This window comes from Hypanus sabinus, chromosome 27 (genome assembly GCF_030144855.1).
Source record: "Hypanus sabinus isolate sHypSab1 chromosome 27, sHypSab1.hap1, whole genome shotgun sequence".
In the NCBI taxonomy this organism is placed as follows: domain Eukaryota; kingdom Metazoa; phylum Chordata; class Chondrichthyes; order Myliobatiformes; family Dasyatidae; genus Hypanus; species Hypanus sabinus.
Genome location: NC_082732.1, coordinates 29,487,978 through 29,509,036, shown reverse-complemented (window position 1 = coordinate 29,509,036; position 21,059 = coordinate 29,487,978). Strand labels below are relative to the sequence as shown.

Genomic DNA, 21,059 nt, shown 5'->3' with positions numbered 1-21,059 from the left:
TTTAACTTTACCTTTTTGCACTTCCTTCTCTTTCCTTTGCCTATCAACGGCATTGCAGAGTCAGTTTTCCAAGCCTCTCTCAAAGTGCTTCTACAAACGTCTCCACAACAGTCTTAAAACTTCCTTTCCAAATCTTTCTTTCCTTTATTTCCATCTCCAGTTTCCCCACATCTTTGCAAAATAGGTGTTTTAATGTTAATCATACATAACTGTCCATAAAGGTACGGGCTATTAGCTTGGGTTAGTTGGGAGGAAATGGGTGTTGAACTGATGAAGTTTTTGTGAGTTCGAGCACAGGAGACGGTTGTTCAACCCCATGCTGACAATTAACCATATACTCATGCCCTTTCCTCACAGCCTGGAAATAACTTTTCTTCAAGTATTTCAAGAAAAGATATGTTTAAATAATGCTCCTTCTGAAAAATATAACTTTGATCTGAAATAAATGCAGAAGAGCAAAGCTCTAACACAAACTCTTGCAGCTTAGTGAGAGAAAAGCATTTCTTTTTCAATTTGATTTAACACAAGTGTTGCAAGTAAAAGATCATAAAACCTATTGGGTCAAGATTAATTTCACCAAATGACAGCAAAACTTTGTAAAATATCTTTTGTGTCTTTAAAATTCTAAGAGCTATTCAGTGTTCCAGTGAGGAATCTCATCTACCAGTTAAGATGTTTATGAAGTTAAGTACATGTTGGAAACTAGAGTGAGTTTCTAAACATTAACCTAAGTGTGTGTGGTGAACTACATATACCTGTCTGGACACGCTCCCACCGCTGACTGCTCCTGTGGCTCCTCCCACAGACCCCTGTATAAAGGCAATTGGAGGCTCTGCTCCTCCCTCAGTCTCCAGGATGCTGTGTGGTGGTCTCTTGCTGCTGACGGTGCTTTCTTCCAGCTAATAAAAGCCTATCTCGACTCACGTCTCCGAGAGTTATTGATGGTGCCTCAGTGTGTTATGTCTTATGAGAATAGGTTGAGCGAACTAGGGCTTTTCACTTTGGAGTGAAGGAGAATGAGAGGTAACTTAATAGGGGTGTACAAGATGACAAGAGGCATAGATCAAGTGAATAACCCACAGATTTTTGTTCCCCCAAGGCAGAAATGGCTAATACAAAGGGGCATAATTTTAAAGTGATTGGAGGGAAGTACGGGGGAGGAGGGGATGTCAGAGGTAGGTTTCATTTTACACAGAGAGTGGTGGGTTGTGGAACATATTTCCAAGGGTGGTGATAGAGGCAGACACGTTTGGGGCATTTAAGAAGCTCTTAGATTGGCTCATGGATGACAGAAAAATGGAAGGCTATCTGGAAGGTTAAGGGTTAGATTGATAAAAGGTTGGCACAACATTGTGGGCCAAAGGGTCTGTACAGTGCTGTAACATTCTGTGTTAGTCACGACTGGAAACTCAAGTACTCACAGTTTCTAATCCACATGGATGACAGGTATAACAAAAATACAGCTTGCCTCAGTACTTACAGTGAAATAGTATCAGATATGTATAAAGAGTTGGAATTAAGAGAATATTTCTCTCTGCAGGGAATGAAATTCACGTCCTTACCTATTGCTAGCTGAGGGAGGGTGCAACTAAGTCGTTCTGCAATGCCCTGTAGTTCCTTTAGTTTTCCCTGCTGTCGCCTGCCTTCTTCAGTCAGAATTTTATCCTTCAGCCATTGGTAACCCTGTGAACACATCATAAGTTAGCTCATGATTATGTTCCACACTGGAGTAGGTGAGGCAATTCATTTCACGTCAGAACCTTAGAGTTACACAATGTAAATCCCTTTGAATTAATCAGTGACGGAGTTATAGTGTACATGAGGAAAGTCGTGCAAAAGAAGTCATTTCTGCACTATATTCACAACCAGTTCATTAATATACATTGTAACTCAGAAAGCAGACTACAAAGTGTAACTTAATTGATTCCAATTCCCTAAAAAATCTGTTGCATTCATTGCCCCTTTGATTTTAATTATCTTTAAATTTCATTTGAAATACCTTGTTACTGATTTAAAAACTCTTCATGCTAAATACAGTGAAATGTGATTTTTAAAATAGCTTAGCAAAAGAAATCAATTACTGACACCTGAACATCCCACCTGAGTTCTACCCAGGATAAAGTTGAGAAATTGACTTGATCACAGAAACTGAACGTGGCAATATTTTTTCCTTTTACATACTGTACCTTTAAGGAAGCTCTAGAGTAAGGAGGAACTCCTGCATCATACTTTCCAGAAATAATACCACATGCCAAAGGAGACCAAGTCATCGCGCCAACACCTTCAAGAGAGAATGTAGCAGGAAGAATAGGATTAGATGCACTGAAACACAGGGGCTTCCAGTCATACACTAAAGACAATGTTACCATTAAGGATAACAATCATCCATTAGTCTTGGGGAGATTCAGAACTTGGACATCACTGGGACTCTCAATTTTGCAGCTTTCCCTGAGTAATCTGTTCAGAAATTACCAAAATGCCTCTCGACTTCTTGAATGGGCATTTGGACATAATACCACAAATGATCCATTATCTGTGGAACTATGCCACATAGGAATGAAGCCAAGACTGAACAGATGAAAGGTACTATGGCAAGCAATTTATTGTTAGAACATTTATTCGTTAAAAATATTTACCGATCTTGTGGAAGAGTTCTGGAAGCTGCACTTCAACCTTCTCTCTTTGGAAGAGGTGATATTCAGCTTGTTCGCATATTGGAGGGATGAGGTTAAATTGACGAGCCACTGAGTAAGCCTCCTGCAGATCAGAGACAGTGATAGAGTAGTGTAAGGGGTAACTTTGTAAGTTATCTTCAAAGAGGGTCTTCCATCAAAAATACTTTCCAAAAATATATTAAAATATTAATTTTAATATTACACTCAGTGGCCACTTTATTAGATACACCTGCTTGATATTCAAATGTCTAATCAGCCAATCGTGTGGCAGGAACTTAATGCATAAAAAGCATGCAGACATGGTCAAGAGATTCAGTTGTTGTTCAGATCAAACATCAGAACGGCAAAGAAATGTGATACGGCACAGAATGGGACCTTTGAACCACGCTGCCCACCAATTCCTGACTTAACCCTAGCCTACTCACAGGACAATTTACAATAACCAATTAACCTACTAACCAGAATATCTTCGCTCTGTGGGAGGAAACCAGAGCACCAGGGGAAAACCCATGCATTCCACGGCTAGCAGGTACAGACTCCTTACACGTGATGGCAGAACTGAACTCTGACGCCCAGAGCTGTACTAGTGTCATATTAACCACCATGCTACCATAGTACCCATAGAATTATTGACCATGGAATGATTGTTGGTGCCAGATGATGTGGTTGCGGCATCTCAATAACTACTGATCTGGAATTTTCACACACAACAGTCTTCATGGTTTCAGAGAATGGTGTGAAAAGCAAAAAATGATCCAGTGACTGGCAGTTCTGTTAGAGAACGCCTTGTTAATGACAGAGGTCAGAGCAGAACGGCCAGACTGGTTCAAGCTGACAGGAAAGCAACTGTAACTCAAATAACCATGTATTACAACACTGGCGTGCAGAGGAGCATCTCTGAATGCACAACATGTTGAAACTCGAAATGGATGGGCTACAGCAGCAGAAGACCATGAACATACAATCAGTGGCTGTATTATTAAATACAGGAGGCATCTAATGAAGTGGCCACTGAGTGTAATGGTTATTTCCAGGTTGTGGAAGCTTCACAATTTTTCTTTGATGTCACAGAACTTTAACGTACGTTCTCTGCTGCATCTTCCAAAGTTACTTCTCAGCAGTTCCTGTTCACTAAAAATTCAGAATTAATTTCCAGAAAACCTGGAATACTGCTTAGGAGGATCAATGGTGCCTAACGGCAAATCCTTTGCTTGCATCTTCGAAAACAGCTCTATTTCCATCTTTAATATCTCTTTCAGGGTTCTTTTGAAGACCCTGACCTGGAGTTACATGCTGATGACGGTTCTTTGCGGGAATGGGACCAGCTCTCGTGGTTTCACAACTGGGAGTTGAGTGGCACGCAGAGAGCGCAACCTAAGAGCTTTGTTCGCCTTCAGAGGACCGAGATTTCATGGCTCTGGAGACAGGGGGTGGGATTGGAGGTCGGTGTCCGGGCAGGAGGTCGGTGTGTCGTGGAACTGGGAAGATCTAAGGCTGTGTGCCCAGAGACCTGAGACCTTTGAGCACAGAGCGATGCAACGGACTTTTAACATTGTAAACCAGCAAGTTGTTTGTTATGTCTTCCCCCTCGCTGTGAAACGGAGACACCCTTTTCTCCATTAGGGAGAGAGAGAGAACCTGTGGTATGTCTAACACCAGGTGAACGAGTAGTCTTTGGGGTACTGCAAGTCTGTCTTTGATGTTGCTTTGCTCACGCTTGAGTGCTTGGTGGTAGGTGCCGATGCTTTTTTTGCCAGTGGGGGGAGGGGTTGCTTGCTGCTGCTTACGTGTGGAAGGAAGGGGAGCTTTGGGGTTCTAACATTTAACTGTCATTCATTCTTTGGGGGCAGTCCTCTGTTTTCATGGATGGTTGTGAAGAACAAGCATTTGAGGATGCATATTGTATGCATTTCTCTGACATTAAATATACCTTTGAAATGTAAAATCACACGAAAAAAGGATATCAGAAGAAAACTAATTTAAGACGATTAAACAGCAGAGTCCAATTTGATTGCCCAGAACTGCTACAGGGATTACCCTTTGGCTCAAACATCAAGTTAGACCTTATAGAAGATCTGATATTCCGATGATTTCAATAGGGGTTTTTGAGCACACATTTAAGAGACAAAGGAAAAAAAAGCCAGCTAATTTTTAGAAAATTATTTGGTTTAATTGTTTTTTATTTCTAATTAAGTATTAGACTTTTAGTTTTTTTAAAGTTTTAAAACAGTTTACATTAAGAGGGTCCTGATGAAGGGTCTCAACCCAAAATGTCAGTTGATCCTTTCCACAGATCCACCCTGGCCTGCTACGTTCCTCCAACATTTTGTGTTTGTTGCTCTGGATTTCCAGCATCTGCAGACTCCCTTGTGTTTTCAATTTTAATAGTTCTTATACATCTCTGAATGTCAGAAATACAAAAAACCCTTTAGAGTAATTCCAGATTTCATAGCTTGTCACCAGTGAGAACATACTACTGGACTCAAGTGCACTGATAAGACAGTAAGGTAGACATTCCATACTGGGACAAGTGCAGTTGTGTCCCATGGGTGATAACTCCAGACAGAGGGACTGAGCCAGCAAGATCTGCTGCAAGAATTTTAAAATATTCAGAAGAATTTAGAAAAGATTACAATATACTATGTGGTATTAAGATAGTTTATGGTGCAAATCCCAGCGATCGGCAATTTATTGTGGTCAACACACACAAAATGCTGAAGGAACTCAGCAGGTCAGGCAGCATCTGTAGAGAGGAATGAACAGTCAGCGTTTCAGGCTTAGATGCTTCAACATCTAAGAGTGGCCACTCTTATTACAGCCAGAAAAAATGCATTGCAGATTCAGGCGCTTTATTTCAGGGAATCAATCAGTCGTTGCTGTGCCAGGCTGTGCACTTTTTAAACGACACTGAGGGAGTCTCAAAAATTGTCTGGTTTGGGTGCACACTGGAGTACAAGTGTATGCTTCAGTACCAAAATGTGATAAATGCAAAGTTAGGGTCTGAGAGCAGTAGGTAGTTTGAATGTTGGACTTCTTATTTCTTATCTAATGAAGTTTCAGATGAAAAGGTTGGCTGGAGGAGCGAGAATGAAAGCAGCAATAGATATGTAGATAATTAGGACTCTCAGGCCTTTTCCTTGACTTAAGCTCCACTTCCCTGCTCAATCCCCTTTTAATTCCCTCTGTATCCAAAATCTATCATTATAGCCTTGAATGCATGTAATGACTGAGCCTTCTGCAGAAGAGACTTCCAAAGATTTGTAGCTCACTGTGCAAAGGTACCTATCCTGATGTCACTCCTGATCATCTGCATCTTTATTCAGGTACTAGGTTCGAAAGACAAGACCTTCCAGCTGCAGGAAATAGCACTTGACATCTATCCCATTTACCATTCTCACATTCCCGTGACTCAGTGAGATAATCTCCCATTCCTCTAAAATGCAGCAAGTAGAAATCGATCGTATGCAAACTTATAGGAATCCATCCTATTCACAATATTGTAACTCCTACTTTTCATTTCTAATGGAATGTTGAAGATTCCCTAAACACATGCAACACAATTCTGCTCTATAGGGACAGAATGTGATGGATACTTATTGGGTGGATCACTCATGTCTGGCTACATGAGGGATTTGATTAACATCAGATCTAATTATTATTTCAGCAATGCAGCAAATACAATCAATATTTTATTTAATGCCTGCAATAGAATCTAGTGAAGGAATCTGATCAGTTCTCGAATTTCCATGAGTTAAAGTTCATTAAAAGAAGTAACTTCATCACTATGCTCAAATTTCAAAATATATCATAAAATGGAAGCACAAACTAAAAACTCCAGAGAAGAAGTGATAAGAAAAATAAGATTATATTTAAAACACAACCGACTTCCTTGTGAGCTAATTGGTTCATTCACCGTAACAGAAAGGAAACCAATACAGATTATGGCATTAAAGACAAGCATCCCTTAAAAAAAATTTGTGATAATTTCCTCCGGGTAAATCATATTTGAGATAATCTCTCACAAATTTTTAGATGCAATTAAAATTGACATGAATGACACTGTTTTGAATTACATTCTATGTAAAGCTGCTCCTTGGCTCTTGATATTTCAGGCAATTTGCTTTATCACTGATGTTGGCTTAAAACAAAATGCTGGGGGAATTCAGTGGATCAGGCAGCATCTGTAGAAGGGTAGAGATGGCGTCAGGTGGGGCAGGAAAGGGCGAGGGCAGCGACTGAGACTGAGAAGTGAAAGGTGGAGGCAACAAAGGACCGAAGATTACAGGAGGTGAAGAGGAACCAAACAAGGGAGGTATTGTGGGAAGTTGTCTTTGGGAAAGCTCCAGATTTCCTGCTGACACATTGAGTTTCTCTAGCAGATTGATTTTTGCTCCAGATTCAGGTCTCTTGTTCCTCCACTGATGTTAGCCTGTGTACTTACTTCTAATTATGACAGGGAAGGAAGTACATACAAAGCAAAAAGCAATGGAAAGATACACAAAATAGATAAGGAGGAACTATTTTTCAAAGGAGGCACATATTAGGATGTGCCACACATGAAGAAAAAAGAAGCAAAAATCATTTAAATCAATAAAAAAGGTCGATAGAAACGCACTGAGAAGCCACAGCGCTATTTTAAAAAGGTCATATGCAGAATGATGAATAATCCTCATTTCCAATCAGGTTTTAGGATTTTTTAATAACTTGATGATGAACTTAAGTGAGGTAAAAGGTTTAAATAATGCGGCATGTTTGACATGACTCCCTAAAATGTCCAGGAAAATCCGAGAAAGCCCAGACTTGAATGTTACATTGATCTTGAGTATATGCCATAGCTGACTTCATTTGCTAAGACTGAACATGGTGCAATCTGAAATTATACTGTGATATTACAAGAACGATTTGCATTAGCTGTGAGCGCCTTCTCATTATTGTGATGTCCCTTAATATCCATTTGGTTCATGTGGTTCAACAGAGACATGAATATTTTTGCCTTTAGTTTACAACTCATGTACAAAGCCCACTCATTGAGAATTGGAATGTAGTTGAAGCTTCCTCTCCTGTTAGTGTTCAATTATCCATCACCATTCAAATAGAAAAGGCAGGATTGCAGAGGTTCGATCTGATACACACATGCCTGTTATGAGTGCATACTCTCTCCTCAGGGACACACAGGGCTAGAAATTAATTCAGATAAGCGTGCAGTGCTCTGCAGTTAACCCAGCGTAATTTTGCACACATTGGGTAATGAATCACCTTTTTTCACAGTGGGAATTTTTCTCCCTAGCACTCGGTTCCAATTCAAAACTCCTCTAAAAGTCTAAATTTATCTGCAGAGACTTTCATTTGTAATAGTCTGAAAAATTACGGCTCTTATACACTCTGCTAAGATAGTTTCTCCAAAAATTGTGCACTTATAGTGCCAACATTCCAATGTCATCACTGCAATCTGTGACCTTCTAATGAATTCAACTACAACCTTAGGTACACACCATGAAGGCTTTGCCAGGTTCAATGTCACTCTCAGCTTCCTAATGTCAGGATCTTTTCAGGCATCGAGGTGCTCACTCAATCTCCATTTGCAAGGATAGGAGATTTCAACTACTGTTTCTTCAGGCCACAGAAGCAGGCAGGGCAGGCACAGATATTTTCCTGCATTACCTGCATCCCCAAAATGCAGAGTAGTACTTGTGTCCGTACAGGGAGATCAGCCTGACATTTTTCTGGCTGTGGTCCTGGAAAATCTCCATGGTTCTCATGTACAAGGAATCTGCCCTCTAAGAGTACTCTCACCAACATCAAGTCAAAACTTTTTTTAAAAAATTTAGTACATATATGTTACCATATATTACTTTAAGATTCATCTTACTGCAGGTGCTTACAGAAAAATAAAGAAATGTAACAGTATTAAAAAATAAATGAAAACAAAATCTGACAAACTACCAAAGTAAACAACACACACAAAATGTTGGTGGAACACAGCAGGCCAGGCAGCATCTATAAGGAGAAGCACTGTCAACGTTTCGGGCCGAGACCCTTAAGAACTACCAATGTACGAAAGAAGATGAACTGTGCAAATAATACTGAGAACCTGAGTTGTAGAGTCCTTGAAAGTGAGTCCATAAGTTGTGGTGAGTGATACTATCCATGCTGGTTCAGGAGCCTGATGGTTGAGGGGAATCTGGTGGTGTGGCACCTAAGGCTCCTGTACATTGTGGCTAATGGAAGTAGCAAGAAGAGAACATGGCCTGGATGGCAGGATTTTTTGATGATGGATGCTGCTTTCTCATGGCAATGTTCCACATAAACAGTGGGGAGGACTTTGCCTGTGATGGACTGGGCCATATCCATTATATTCTGTTGATTGCTATTCTTGGGCACTGGTGTTTCCCTACCAGTATAAACCTGTTCCTATGACTTTGGGATTACCCAATTGCAGTATTTATTTATGGTAGTGTGAAGTGTGTTGTTTGTCTAGTGACAAAGATTGCACCTGCCGTACAACTGTGAGAGTTTGTGATGGATCAGTCTGAATTGTATACTGAAGGTTTTTTAGTGCTGCAATTATAGGAAAAACCCAACAATGCTGATTGACTGAAAATGTTGTTTTACTGGTTCAATAAAAGATACGGAGTAATTTCTAGCCCATTGTATTTAATCAAACGCAGTAAGTTCTAGTTGGAGTGACCAAAGGTTTGGTCATCACTAACGGTGCATCGTGTTCATGCCTCTAAACCCTATGTTCTTCAACTGCACCACAGGGATCGCTTCCTAATCAGTTGATTCCTTCCTTTAAAAAAAATTTTTTTTATTAGTTTTTCAAAACATTTTACAAATTAAAAACCCCAAATCCCAATGAGGAACATTAAAACAGTGCAAAATTAAGCGTACAATAACAATATGCTACAAAGGAAGAGAATAAGAGAATTTAGCAAAAAAAAAAGCACCTAAATTAAAGACAAGTAAGCTTAGTGTCCTCCCCAAACTCCACAACACAAGAAAAAACAACAGCAACTCCAGACCAACCACAACACAATATAGAGAGTATAAGTCAGGACAGCCAAACTCCCAGACTGTGAATACACTCAGCAACAGAGGGTAATAATACCATCTACCAGAAAAAAAGGAGCTGAAAGCAAGGGACCAAAAAGAAAAAAAAACCCTAGTCAAGAGGGAGGTTATGAAAGTACTCGATAAAAGGTCCCTAGACCTTATGGAATTTTAGATCCGAATTGAGAACTGAATAATGAATTTTTTCGAGATCCAAACAGGCCATGATGTCGTTAAGCCATTGAGCATGAGTGGGCGGGGCAACATCTCTCCATCTGAGGAGGATCAAGCGTCTAGCCAGGAGAGAGGCAAAGGATAATATTCGGCATTTGGTTGGACCCAGACATAAATCTGTCTCGCCCCAAAAACCGAACAGAGCAATTAAGGGGTTTGGTTCTCGGTGCTGATTCAGAATACACGTTAACGTAGTGAAGACATCTTTCCAGAATTTCTCCAAGCTAGGACAGAACCAGTACATATGGATGAGAGAGGCCACGCCCCTCTTGCATTTATCAGAGCGGACTAACGCTAGGGTAGAATTGAGATAGTTTAGATTTAGACAAATGGGCTCTATGAACAATCTTAAACTGTAAAAGGCAGTGGCGAGCACAAAGGGAGGTTGAGTTAACCGATTTGAGAACTGAATCCCAGCTCTCCTCAGATAAGGAGATATTTAAATCCTGCTCCCAGGCCATTTTGATTTTATCCATGGGGGCCCGTTGTAAGGCTGCTAGTTTATCTCGGATGATTGATATTAAGCCTTTACCTAGTGGATTCATGGAAAGAAATAGGTCCATAGCATTTTTCGCAGGCATTTCAGGAAAGTTAGGAATTAAAGGAGCAATAAAGTGTCAGATTTGGAGATATCTGAAAAAATGAGCATTGGGCAGATTGAACTTAACAGAGAGCTACTGAAAAGAAGCGAAGTGATTATCAATGAAAAGATCTTCAAAATGTCTAATGCCCTTCCTATACCAAACCTGGAATGCTGAATCGTATGTAGTAGGTAAAAAAAGGTGATTATGAGCAATAGGGCTGGAAACGGAAAACCCCTGGAAACCATAGCATTTCCTGATCTGAGCCCATATACGCAAACTGTGTCTAACAAGAGGATTAGCTATTGATCTGGGCAGACTACTAGGGAGTGCAGAGATAGATAATTCTTTGGTGGAGCTCAGCTCCATCGCCACCCAGTTAGGGCACTCGGGTTGGCCATGGAAGAAAGACCAGAAGGTAGCACAGCGTATATTAGCTGCCCAATAATATAAACGAAAGTTAGGTAAAGCCATGCCACCCTCTTTTTTAGATTTTTGGAGATGGATTTTATTAATTCTAGAGCGCTTATTCTGCCACAGATATGACAAAATAATAGAGTCTAAGGAATCAAAAAAAGATTTAGGAATAAAAATTGGGATAGATTGAAATAGGTATAAAAATTTGGGGTGAACATACATTTTAACAACATTAATACGACCTACCAAAGACATAGATAGAGGTGACCATTGTACCAGACTCTGTTTTATAGCATATGAAAAATTGGCAAAGTTTTCATGAAAGAGATCTTTAAACTTCCTTGTGACTGTAATTCCAAGATAAGTAAATTGATTATGGACTGAGAGGGGTGGAGTTTCAAGATGGCGACGTAGACATCTGCCTTTTAGGCGCTCTTCATTTTTTAAGCTATAATCACCCTTTAATCAAATCTTTTCGTACTTAATTACATGGGTTGATATTTACGATTTATTTCTTTTTTAAAATAATACTTGATTTAATTTTTTCAAACTTAAAATGTCTGTACCTAAGAAATCGTCTAAAGACCCTATATCTCTCGATGCAATCTCCAGTCTTCTGGATACTAAACTTGCAAGTCTGGAAAATAAACTTACTGCGAAAATGTCTGAGCTTGAAGAAGTCGTTAGATCATTTGATACCAAGCTTCAATCGCTGGCAGCAGATATTGAACGGCATGAAGAAAAGTTTGCGGCTCTTGACAAGATAATTTGTGAAAAAATACGTACAATTGAAACTTTGGAGGAGAAGGTACGATCGACCGCTAAAATAGTGGAGCAGAATAAGTTTAAAATCACCAATCTTGCAGACAGAACTTGCGTATTATTGGATTTCCTGAAAATGTTGAGTCTGGTGACTTAACTGAATATTTCTCTAACTTATTGTGGGAAATTTTTGGCGAGGACACTTTGCGGGTTAAACCTACTATTGGTCGTGCCCACAGAGTTCCGAGATTTTCGGCTGCGAGAGACAAGCCACGAGCTGTGATTGTCCGTCTCCATTATCCTCGGGAGAAAGAGCTTTTAATTCGATTAGCTCGTCAGAAAGGTATGATTTCTCACAGAAGCAACAATTTTCGTATTGTTGAGGATTACTCATTCGAGGTGATGAGGGCGAGAATCGCTTTTAAACCGGTGATGGCAGAGATTCATTCGATTGGACTTAAACAAGCTTTAAGATACCCAGCGAATCTCAGAATTACGTTGAGTGATGACAGTCAGCGCTTCTTTAATACTCCGGAAGAAGCAAAGAAATTCGTTGAAGAATATCGGTCTTCTAGTACAATTTGAACTATGTGTTATGTTGAAGAATTTTTGGAGAGAAGACGCCATTCCGTTTTTAGGCTTTAACTTATGAAGCTGCGGTATAGCTTTTTACTTTGGTCTGTAGACCTGGGTTTTTTTTTTATTATCATGATCTACAGATGCTCTTTTAATTTTACTATAATGTCTTTTTTCTTAATTAAGTTTTTTTCCTCTGGATTAGATATACATGTTAAGACTTTGTAATAATGATTTATTTTTTAAGATGTCGTTTCTTTTTCCCATAAGACTTTGCTTTCCGTAAGCGTTTATTTGCCTGTATTTGAGAATGGGACGAATGCTTTGAATTTTTGGACTTTTTTTTTAATATATATTGTAGTGGTTATTGAATCCTTTTTTAATCTTATTTTGATGACCTTTTTTTTAAAAAAAAAGATTGGCGAATTTATATTTATATTCTGTAATATGGTCCTTTCAAGATGCTGTTTCTTCTTCCCATAAGTCTCTGTTTTTGAAACGTCATTTTCTTAAATTTGAATATGGAATCTTTTTTTAAAGGCATATTACATTATTTTAAACTTCAATGGTTATCCTTTTTTTATTAATGATTTTTTGCTTTTTATATTATTTTTTCATTTTGATTGATATATATTCTTTCTTTAAACAACCCTGTATTTATATCTGGGTGTTATATAGTTTCTCTTTTCTTTCTTTTCATGAAGTTGCCATCTTGAAAATGGGGGTAATATTAGTATTAGTTTGTGCGCCTGCCGCTTGGCTTTTTTTCGTGGGGTTGGGGGAGGGGGTAGGGATCTTTTTTCACGCTTTTGCTTTTTATTTTTTTGCTTTTAGTTTATGGGCCGACTTTAAATTATTAATATTGTTGAGGTGTCATGTTCTCCGGTTGCTCCTGAATCATTTTTCCTTCTTCCTGAATTATGGGTTATGTGTCCTTTTAACCTTTTATGATATATACAACTAATATTGGCATGATGGATAAGTCTATTAACTTTATCTCTTGGAATACTAATGGTTTAAATCATCCGATTAAACGTAAAAAAATATTTAAAGTATTCCATAGACTAAATGCTAATATTATTTTTGCACAGGAGACCCATATTAGGAGGGAGGATAATCAACGTTTTTTTAGGTTCTGGAAGGGTCAACAATTTCAGTCGAATTGTACCGCCAAAATTAGGGGTGTGTCTATTTTTATAGACCCCTCAATTTCGTTTATACATCATGAAATTATTTCTGATCCACAGGGCAGATTTTTGTTGATAACTGGTTCACTTTTTAATCGAAAAGTGGTTCTAGTTAATATTTATGCTCCAAACTTTGACTGCCCTGAATTTTTTAAACGTTTATTTACTTCCCTTCCTAATCTAAATGAATATATGTTGATAATGGGTGGAGATTTCAATTGTTGTCTGAATCCTTTGATGGATAGATCTAAACCTATCCGAATTCTTCCGAATAGATCAGCCTTACTTATTAATTCTTTTATGGTTGATTTGGGAATTACTGAAATATGGCGGTTTTTGAACCCTAAAGATAAAGAATTTTCGTTTTTTTCACATGTATATCACAGTTATTCTAGAATTGATTATTTCCTTATTGATCATCGTTTATTAACGGATGTTACTGATTGTAAATATGATTCTATTACTATTTCGGATCATGCACCTTTGAAGTTATCTATCAAGATTTCGGACTTTTCCAATAATACTAGATCTTGGAGACTTAACGCTACTTTGCTTCAAGATCCAGAATTTATCACTTACATAAAACAGCAAATTGACTTGTTTTTCTCAACAAACTATACTGAAGAGATTGACAGAGGAATACTTTGGGATTCTTTTAAGGCTTTTATCCGTGGACAAATTATCTCATATTCCGTTGGTAAAAGAAAACAAAGATATTTAGATATTGCTTTATTAGTGGATAAAATTAAAGAAATTGATAAGATTTATTCCGTGACTCCTACCAAAGAACTTTATAAGAAGAGAGTTGAGCTTCAAATGGAGCATAGCTTATTATTATCTTCTTCAATTGAGAATCAATTAATTAGGACCAGGGCTCAATTTTATATCCATAGTGATCGAACTGGTAAATTGTTAGCTAACCAATTAAAAGCTACAAATTATTAAAATTCGTAAACAAGACGGTAATCTAACTACTGATCATAAAGAAATCAATAACACTTTTCAAGATTTTTATAAATCTTTATATCAATCAGAATTTGATGGCCATCTGTCCACGATGGATAATTTTTTTAACAATTTGAATATTCCCAAACTGACAGATGAAGATCGGAGCTTGTTCGATGCTCCTATCTCTATGGCCGAAATAGGAGAGGCTATCTCATCAATGAATTCAGGGAAAGCTCCTGGTCCTGATGGTTATATTATAGAATTTTTAAAAACTTTTTCTTCTTTGCTTTCTCCTTGGTTATGTGAAATCTTTAATGATGCATTTGCTAAGAAGAGATTACCTCAATCTTTTTATGAAGCTACTATCTCTCTAATTCTTAAAAAAGTTAAGGATCCTACATTATGTGCATCTTATCGCCCTATATCACTATTAAATGTAGACTCTAAGATTCTTACAAAAATTTTAGCTATTAGGTTAGAAAAGGTACTATCACAGATAATTACAGAAGACCAAACTGGTTTTATTAGGAATTGGTATTCCTTTTTTAATGTTAGAAAATTGATTAATATAATTTATACTTCATCACCCACAATCCCAGAATGTGTTATTTCATTAGATGCTGAAAAAGCTTTTGATAGAGTTGAATGGACATACTTATTTAACGCTTTGAGATATTTTAATTTTAGTCCTAATTTTATATCATGGATCAAACTAATATATTATAAACCTGTTGCTTCTGTTCTTACAAATAATTACAGATCCTCTTTTTTTCAATTATCTCGTGGTACGAGACAAGGTTGTCCCTTAAGTCCTTTATTATTTAATATCGCATTAGAACCTTTAGCCATTGCTATTCGTGAATCTCCTAATATTTTTGGTATTACCTGTAATGAGAAGTTATACAAGTTATCACTTTATGCTGTTGACTTGTTGTTATATATTTTTGATCCTGACAGGTCTATTCCCACTATTTTATCCTTGTTGGCTCAATTTGATAGTTTTTCTGGTTATAAACTAAACTTGGATAAGAGTGATTTATTCCCTTTAAACGCGCAAACTTTATTGAATGACAGGATACCATTTAAAGTTGTTACTGATAACTTTATCTATTTAGGTATAAAAATTACCAAGAAATATAAAGATTTATTTAGACTGAATTTTTTACCTAGGCTCCATCAAATTCAACAACTTACTACAAGATGGTCTCCCTTATCCTTATCATTAGTTGGTCGGATTAATGCTATTAAAATGATGATTTTACCGAAATTTTTATATTTATTTCAAGCTTTACCAATTTTTATTCCTAAATCTTTTTTTGATAACATTCATTCAAAAATTTCCTCATTTGTGTGGCAAAAAAAAACCCCAGGTTAAGTAAAAGGCAATTACAAAAATCTAAAAAAGATGGTGGTTTAGCTTTAACTAACTTTAGATTTTACTATTGGGCGAATAATATTCGTAACTTTATATATTGGAAATTAGATTTGGATTCACCATTGTGCCCACAGTGGGTAAATTTAGAATGCAATGAGGCACAGGGATATTCTCTATTCTCCGTTCTTGGTTCTTCTCTTCCTGCTGATTTAGTTAAATTCAATAAACAGATATCCAACCCTGTTGTCAAACATACATTACGAATTTGGTTTCAATTTTGTATTTTTTTTACTCTGAAAAACTTTGTTCTTGATAGCCCTATTTTACTTAATTTTTTTTTTCAAACCTTCTTTGACAGATCAAGCTTTTAGCATATGGAAAAGGAAAGGTATAAAATGTTTTCGTGATCTTTTTTTTGAAGGTAGTTTGATGTCTTCCGACCAACTTTCCAACAAATTTAAGTTACCTAAATCTAATTTTTTTTAGATATTTACAAATCAGAAATTTTTTACATAAAGTTCTACCATCCTTCCCCAATTCAACTTCAATGGATTTCTCAGATTTGATTTTTACCTTAAATCCTTGTCAGAAGGGATTAGTGGCTTTTATTTATAATATGATTATGAAGATACAACCAGAAATATCAGGTAGAATTAAACAAGAATGGGAAAAAGAACTTCAATATAATATATCAACAGAAAAATGGGAAAAAATTTTACAAATGGTTAATTCTTCTTCTATATGTGCTAAACCTTTAAAATTGTACATAGAGCTCATATGTCTAAAGATAAGCTTGCTCGATTCTATTCTCATATTAACCCTCAATGTGACAGATGTCATTCAGATGTGGCTTCATTGACCCGCATGTTTTGGTCATGTCCCACTTTATGTAACTATTGGAAGGACATATTTGCTACCATTTCCTCAATTTGGAATATCGATTTACAACCTCATTTTATTACTGCAATTTTTGGTATACCAAATGAGGATGGTAATCAGTTTTCCCCTTCAATTAGATGAATGATTGCTTTTGCAACATTAATGGCCAGAAGGTCTATATTACAAAATTGGAAAGAAGTAAATCCTCCTACCACGTTTCAGTGGTTCTCTCAAACTATTTCTTATCTGAGCTTGGAAAAAATTAGAAGCACTATTTTTCACTCATCAGTTAAATTTGAAGAAACTTGGGGACCGTTCATTCGACATTTTCATATGAATTAATTTGGCCTCTTCCAGACCTTCTCTCTGTTTATTCTTGTTCAGGTATGGAGTTCCGGAGTTTTTGACACTATCATATACATATAAATTGTTATTATTGCCCATGTTAGTTTAGTTTAGTGTTTTTTTTTCTCAATATATATTTTTTCTTGTATTTTTAATTTTTTTTCTTTTGATGATTATTCTTATTTTTTTCATATATAATTATTATAGGCTTGATTGATTAATGTACTATTTTTTTCTGTTGATATTTTAATAGGATATTGTTATCTTATTATTAATTTAATTTCAAGTCTATTGCACTTATAACCTATTCATTATTATGTTATGTTTTTTTTATATATGAAAATAAAAAGATTGAAAAAGAAAAGAAAAAAAGATTATGGACTACTTTAAAAGGGAGACCATGAAATGTTAGTTCTTGTGCTTCTTTATTAATTGGGAGAAGTTCACTCTTATGTAGATTAAGTTTATAGCCAGAGATCTGGCTAAACTGGTCAAGAAGTGAAAACATTAGAGGTAAGGATGTAGACGGATTTGAGAGAAAGAGTAATAAGTCATCAGCATAGAGAGAAACTTTATGCTCAACACCCCCTCTCCAAATCCCAGTCAATTCAGGGCAGTTTTGAAATGCTATCGCCAGAGGTTCCATAGCCAAATCAAAGAGAAAGGGACTTAAGGGGCATCCCTGGCGGGTGCCGCGTTTGAGATTAAATACTTGGGATTTCTGAAAATTGGTTAAAACAGAGGCAGTAGGACACAGGTACAGCAATTGGATCCAAGAGATGAAACTTTGGCCAAGGTCAAATTTTTCTAAAACTGCAAAAAGGTAGTTCCACTCTATACGATCAAATGCTTTCTCCGCATCGAGGGAAATAACACATTCAGGAATCCCAGTTGGAGGTGAGTATAAGATATTAAATAAATGCCGAATGTTAAAAAAAGGGAAACGGTTTTTAATAAAGCCTGTTTGGTCATCAGAGATAATGGAGGGAATGATGGTTTCTAATCTATGAGCCAAAACTTTAGCTAAGGTCTTTACATCAACATTGAGCAGAGAGATTGGCCTATACGAGGAACACTCTGTTGGGTCTTTGCCCTTTTTTAAAAGAAGAATAATAGATGCCTCACTGAAAGAGGGTGGCAATTTGCCGTAATTAAACGAGTCAGATAATACTGAAAGTAACTGAGGAGAAAGAAGAGAAGAGAATGATTTATAAAATTCTACAGGGAACCCATCAGGTCCAGGAGATTTCCCTGAGGACAGTGCAGAAATTGCAGTAGATATTTCTTCTAATGACATAGGCGCATTGAGTTTGGCTTTGAAATCAGATGAAAGTGAGGGGATATTCAGATTCTGTAAAAATTGATCAACAGAGATATTGTCATTCAGAGATTCAGAGGAATAAAGCCGAGAATAAAAATTTTTAAATGCGTCATTAATTTCTAAATGATCCGATGTAAAGTCTCCGTTCTCCTTCCGGATCTTTGTAATATGTTGTTTGGCTTTGGAACACCTCAGCTGATTGGCTAGGAATTTACCAGACTTATCCCCATGAATGTAAAAGTGACTCTTGCTTTCGAGAAGTTGGCGTTCGACAGGTTGAGTGGACAGAAGGTTAAATTTAGTTTGGAGTTCAACACACTTCTTGTATAATTCAGGGTTCTTAGTTTGGGCATATATTTGATCCAATTCTTTAATCTGGTTAATGAGGTCTAATCGATCTGCACGGGATCTTCTGTTGAGATTTGCTGTGTAAGAGATTATTTGCCCCCTCAGATATGCTTTCATGGCATCCCAGACAATCTGGGATGGCACTTCAGGTGATGTATTAGTGTTAAAATAAAAGGTTATCTGATCCTTAATAAATTTTAAAAAATCATCATCCGATAGTAAAGTTGAATCAAACCGCCAGTGTTTATTCCTCTGAGGGAGACCAGGCAAATTCAGAGAGAGAGTAATTGGGGCATGGTCAGAGATCAGTATACTCTGATAGTCACAAGAGTGGCAAATGGAATCGAGTAAGAAATAATCAATTCTAGTGAAGGTATGGTGAACATGTGAGAAAAAAGAATAATCTCTCTCCGTAGGATGGAGGAAACGCCATATATCAGAGATACCATAATTAAGAGAGAAACGATTGGATAGCTGAGGCAGATTTAGTAGGTGGTCTAGTAACAGAGGACGATCGATCCAAATTGGGATCTAACTAACAATTAAAGTCACCACCCAGTATAAGAGAGTATGAGTTTAAGTCTGGTAGTGAGGAAAAAAAACGTTCAAAAAATTAACATCATCAAAGTTGGGGGCATACAGGTTTGCTAGTGCAACTTTAGTGTTATATAGTTTACCAGAAACAATAATAAAACGGCTATTTATATCAGATATTTTATTATGGAGTTCAAAAGGAATATTTGAGTTAATAAGAATGGAGACTCCCCTAGCTTTAGCGGTAAAGGATGAATGAAAATGCTGACCTGCCCACTTTGACAAAAGCCGGGAGTTATCAGAACAACTAATATGAGTTTCTTGAAGGAAAGCAATGTCAGCTTTGAGTTGTTTGATATGTGAGAATACCTTCCTCCTTTTAACAGGGTGATTCAATCCCTTTACATTCCAGCTCACGAATTTAAGTGCACTAGCCATTATCGATTACTAATACATAAAAGACAGAAGGCATATAAAAAGTCAAGCAGTACAATAGCAGTCTGGGAGCAGAGATGTAAACATAGATTCGTAAAATCAACACATATACATGTCCTGAGCAATAAAGAGATATAATATATACAGTGAGTGATGTTGGAGCTAGAAAATCCACCCCACCCACACAACCCAAAACTAGACGGCTACCAAAACAAGTAGCTAGCTCTACCAAAAAAATTAACCCATATACAACTTCCAGATCTGTTTAGATTCCTTCCTTGAGTATTCTTCTGCATCTTCTTTTCATAATGGATCTTGAAGTTACCATCCAACTTTATCCTCACAACAGTCATCCACAACCTCAGCCCGTTTTCAAACTAAATCATACTCTTCGGTAACACCACTGGAAGGCATAGCAACTGGCATTTTTCAGAACCTAATTTATAATGTAATTAATTTGGTTTTAAATGAAAGGGTTATGTTAGATTATACAGTACTGTGCAAAGGACTTAGGCACAAATATATAACTAGGGTGCCTAAGACTTTTGCACAGTACTGTATTTGTCAACATGAAGCAGCAAATGAGTTTGTAAATCTGGCGGGAGCAAGGGGTGTTGGGAATGGCAAAGGTGAAACACCATGGGAAGGATGTGGAAAAGATGGCAGAGAACGAGAGCCAGGGGCGGGGAGTTGGCGCGGGTGCAGACATACCCAGCCTTGAGACACCAGGCAAGGTCATTTGGTTGCAAACAACTGGTTTATTAATCATTACAGAGTGTGTGTGTGTGTGTTACACACATTAAACCTGAAGATAGGAAGTCAAAAGTTGAGGTCACAATCAAGAGAAGGCTAAAAGGAAAAAAGAATGAAATGTCCTAACATTTAAACTTCTTGCTTATCTTACCATGATTTCCATTGCACTCCACCGTGAGGTGCCCCAGTACATGGCCATTCCTTGGTTAATCACATGTGTCATTGCTCTCACTGTTTCTGTTAGAAGAGAAAACACAATTTATTTATTTTTAAATATATAATGGCATAAAAATGGCCATGCCATACTATGGATGTGTATTGCTACTGGTTTCACAACAGGGATTTTGCCGCAAGACATCTTGCAAGCAGTGTACATCTGTCCTGCAACAGTGGAATCATGAGGCACTTCGACCTGTTACTTCCCTCAGAATTCCTTTGTATTGCTGATTTAATAAAGCAATGATGAAGGAGCTTGTGTGATGAAAGTGATTTTCTTTATGTGGGGAAAAATGGGGTGAAAAATAAAGAATGAGCTAATTTTTCTGACTTTCCTGCATCAGGCAAAAGAAACACGAAGGCATGTACAATATTGGTATTGTCACATTAAGTATTGGTCAAACCAAGAACAATGACTTATCT

At 37.2% G+C, this 21,059-nt stretch overlaps 1 protein-coding gene across 11 annotated transcripts in view; it reads right to left on the bottom strand.

Annotated features, from left to right (window-relative positions):
* The window catches only part of kcnab2a (potassium voltage-gated channel subfamily A regulatory beta subunit 2a), a 318,636-nt gene that overhangs the window by 8,886 nt on the left and 288,691 nt on the right, over nucleotides 1–21,059 (bottom strand). For all 11 annotated transcript variants that reach the window (XM_059952120.1, XM_059952119.1, XM_059952118.1 and 8 more), the window contains 4 exons: nucleotides 20,572–20,657; nucleotides 2,637–2,757; nucleotides 2,187–2,281; nucleotides 1,563–1,683 (listed from right to left, as the gene is read on the bottom strand). In XM_059952120.1, the coding sequence (XP_059808103.1) occupies nucleotides 1,563–1,683; nucleotides 2,187–2,281; nucleotides 2,637–2,757; nucleotides 20,572–20,657 (423 nt within the window). The remainder of the gene's footprint in view (nucleotides 1–1,562; nucleotides 1,684–2,186; nucleotides 2,282–2,636; nucleotides 2,758–20,571; nucleotides 20,658–21,059) is intronic.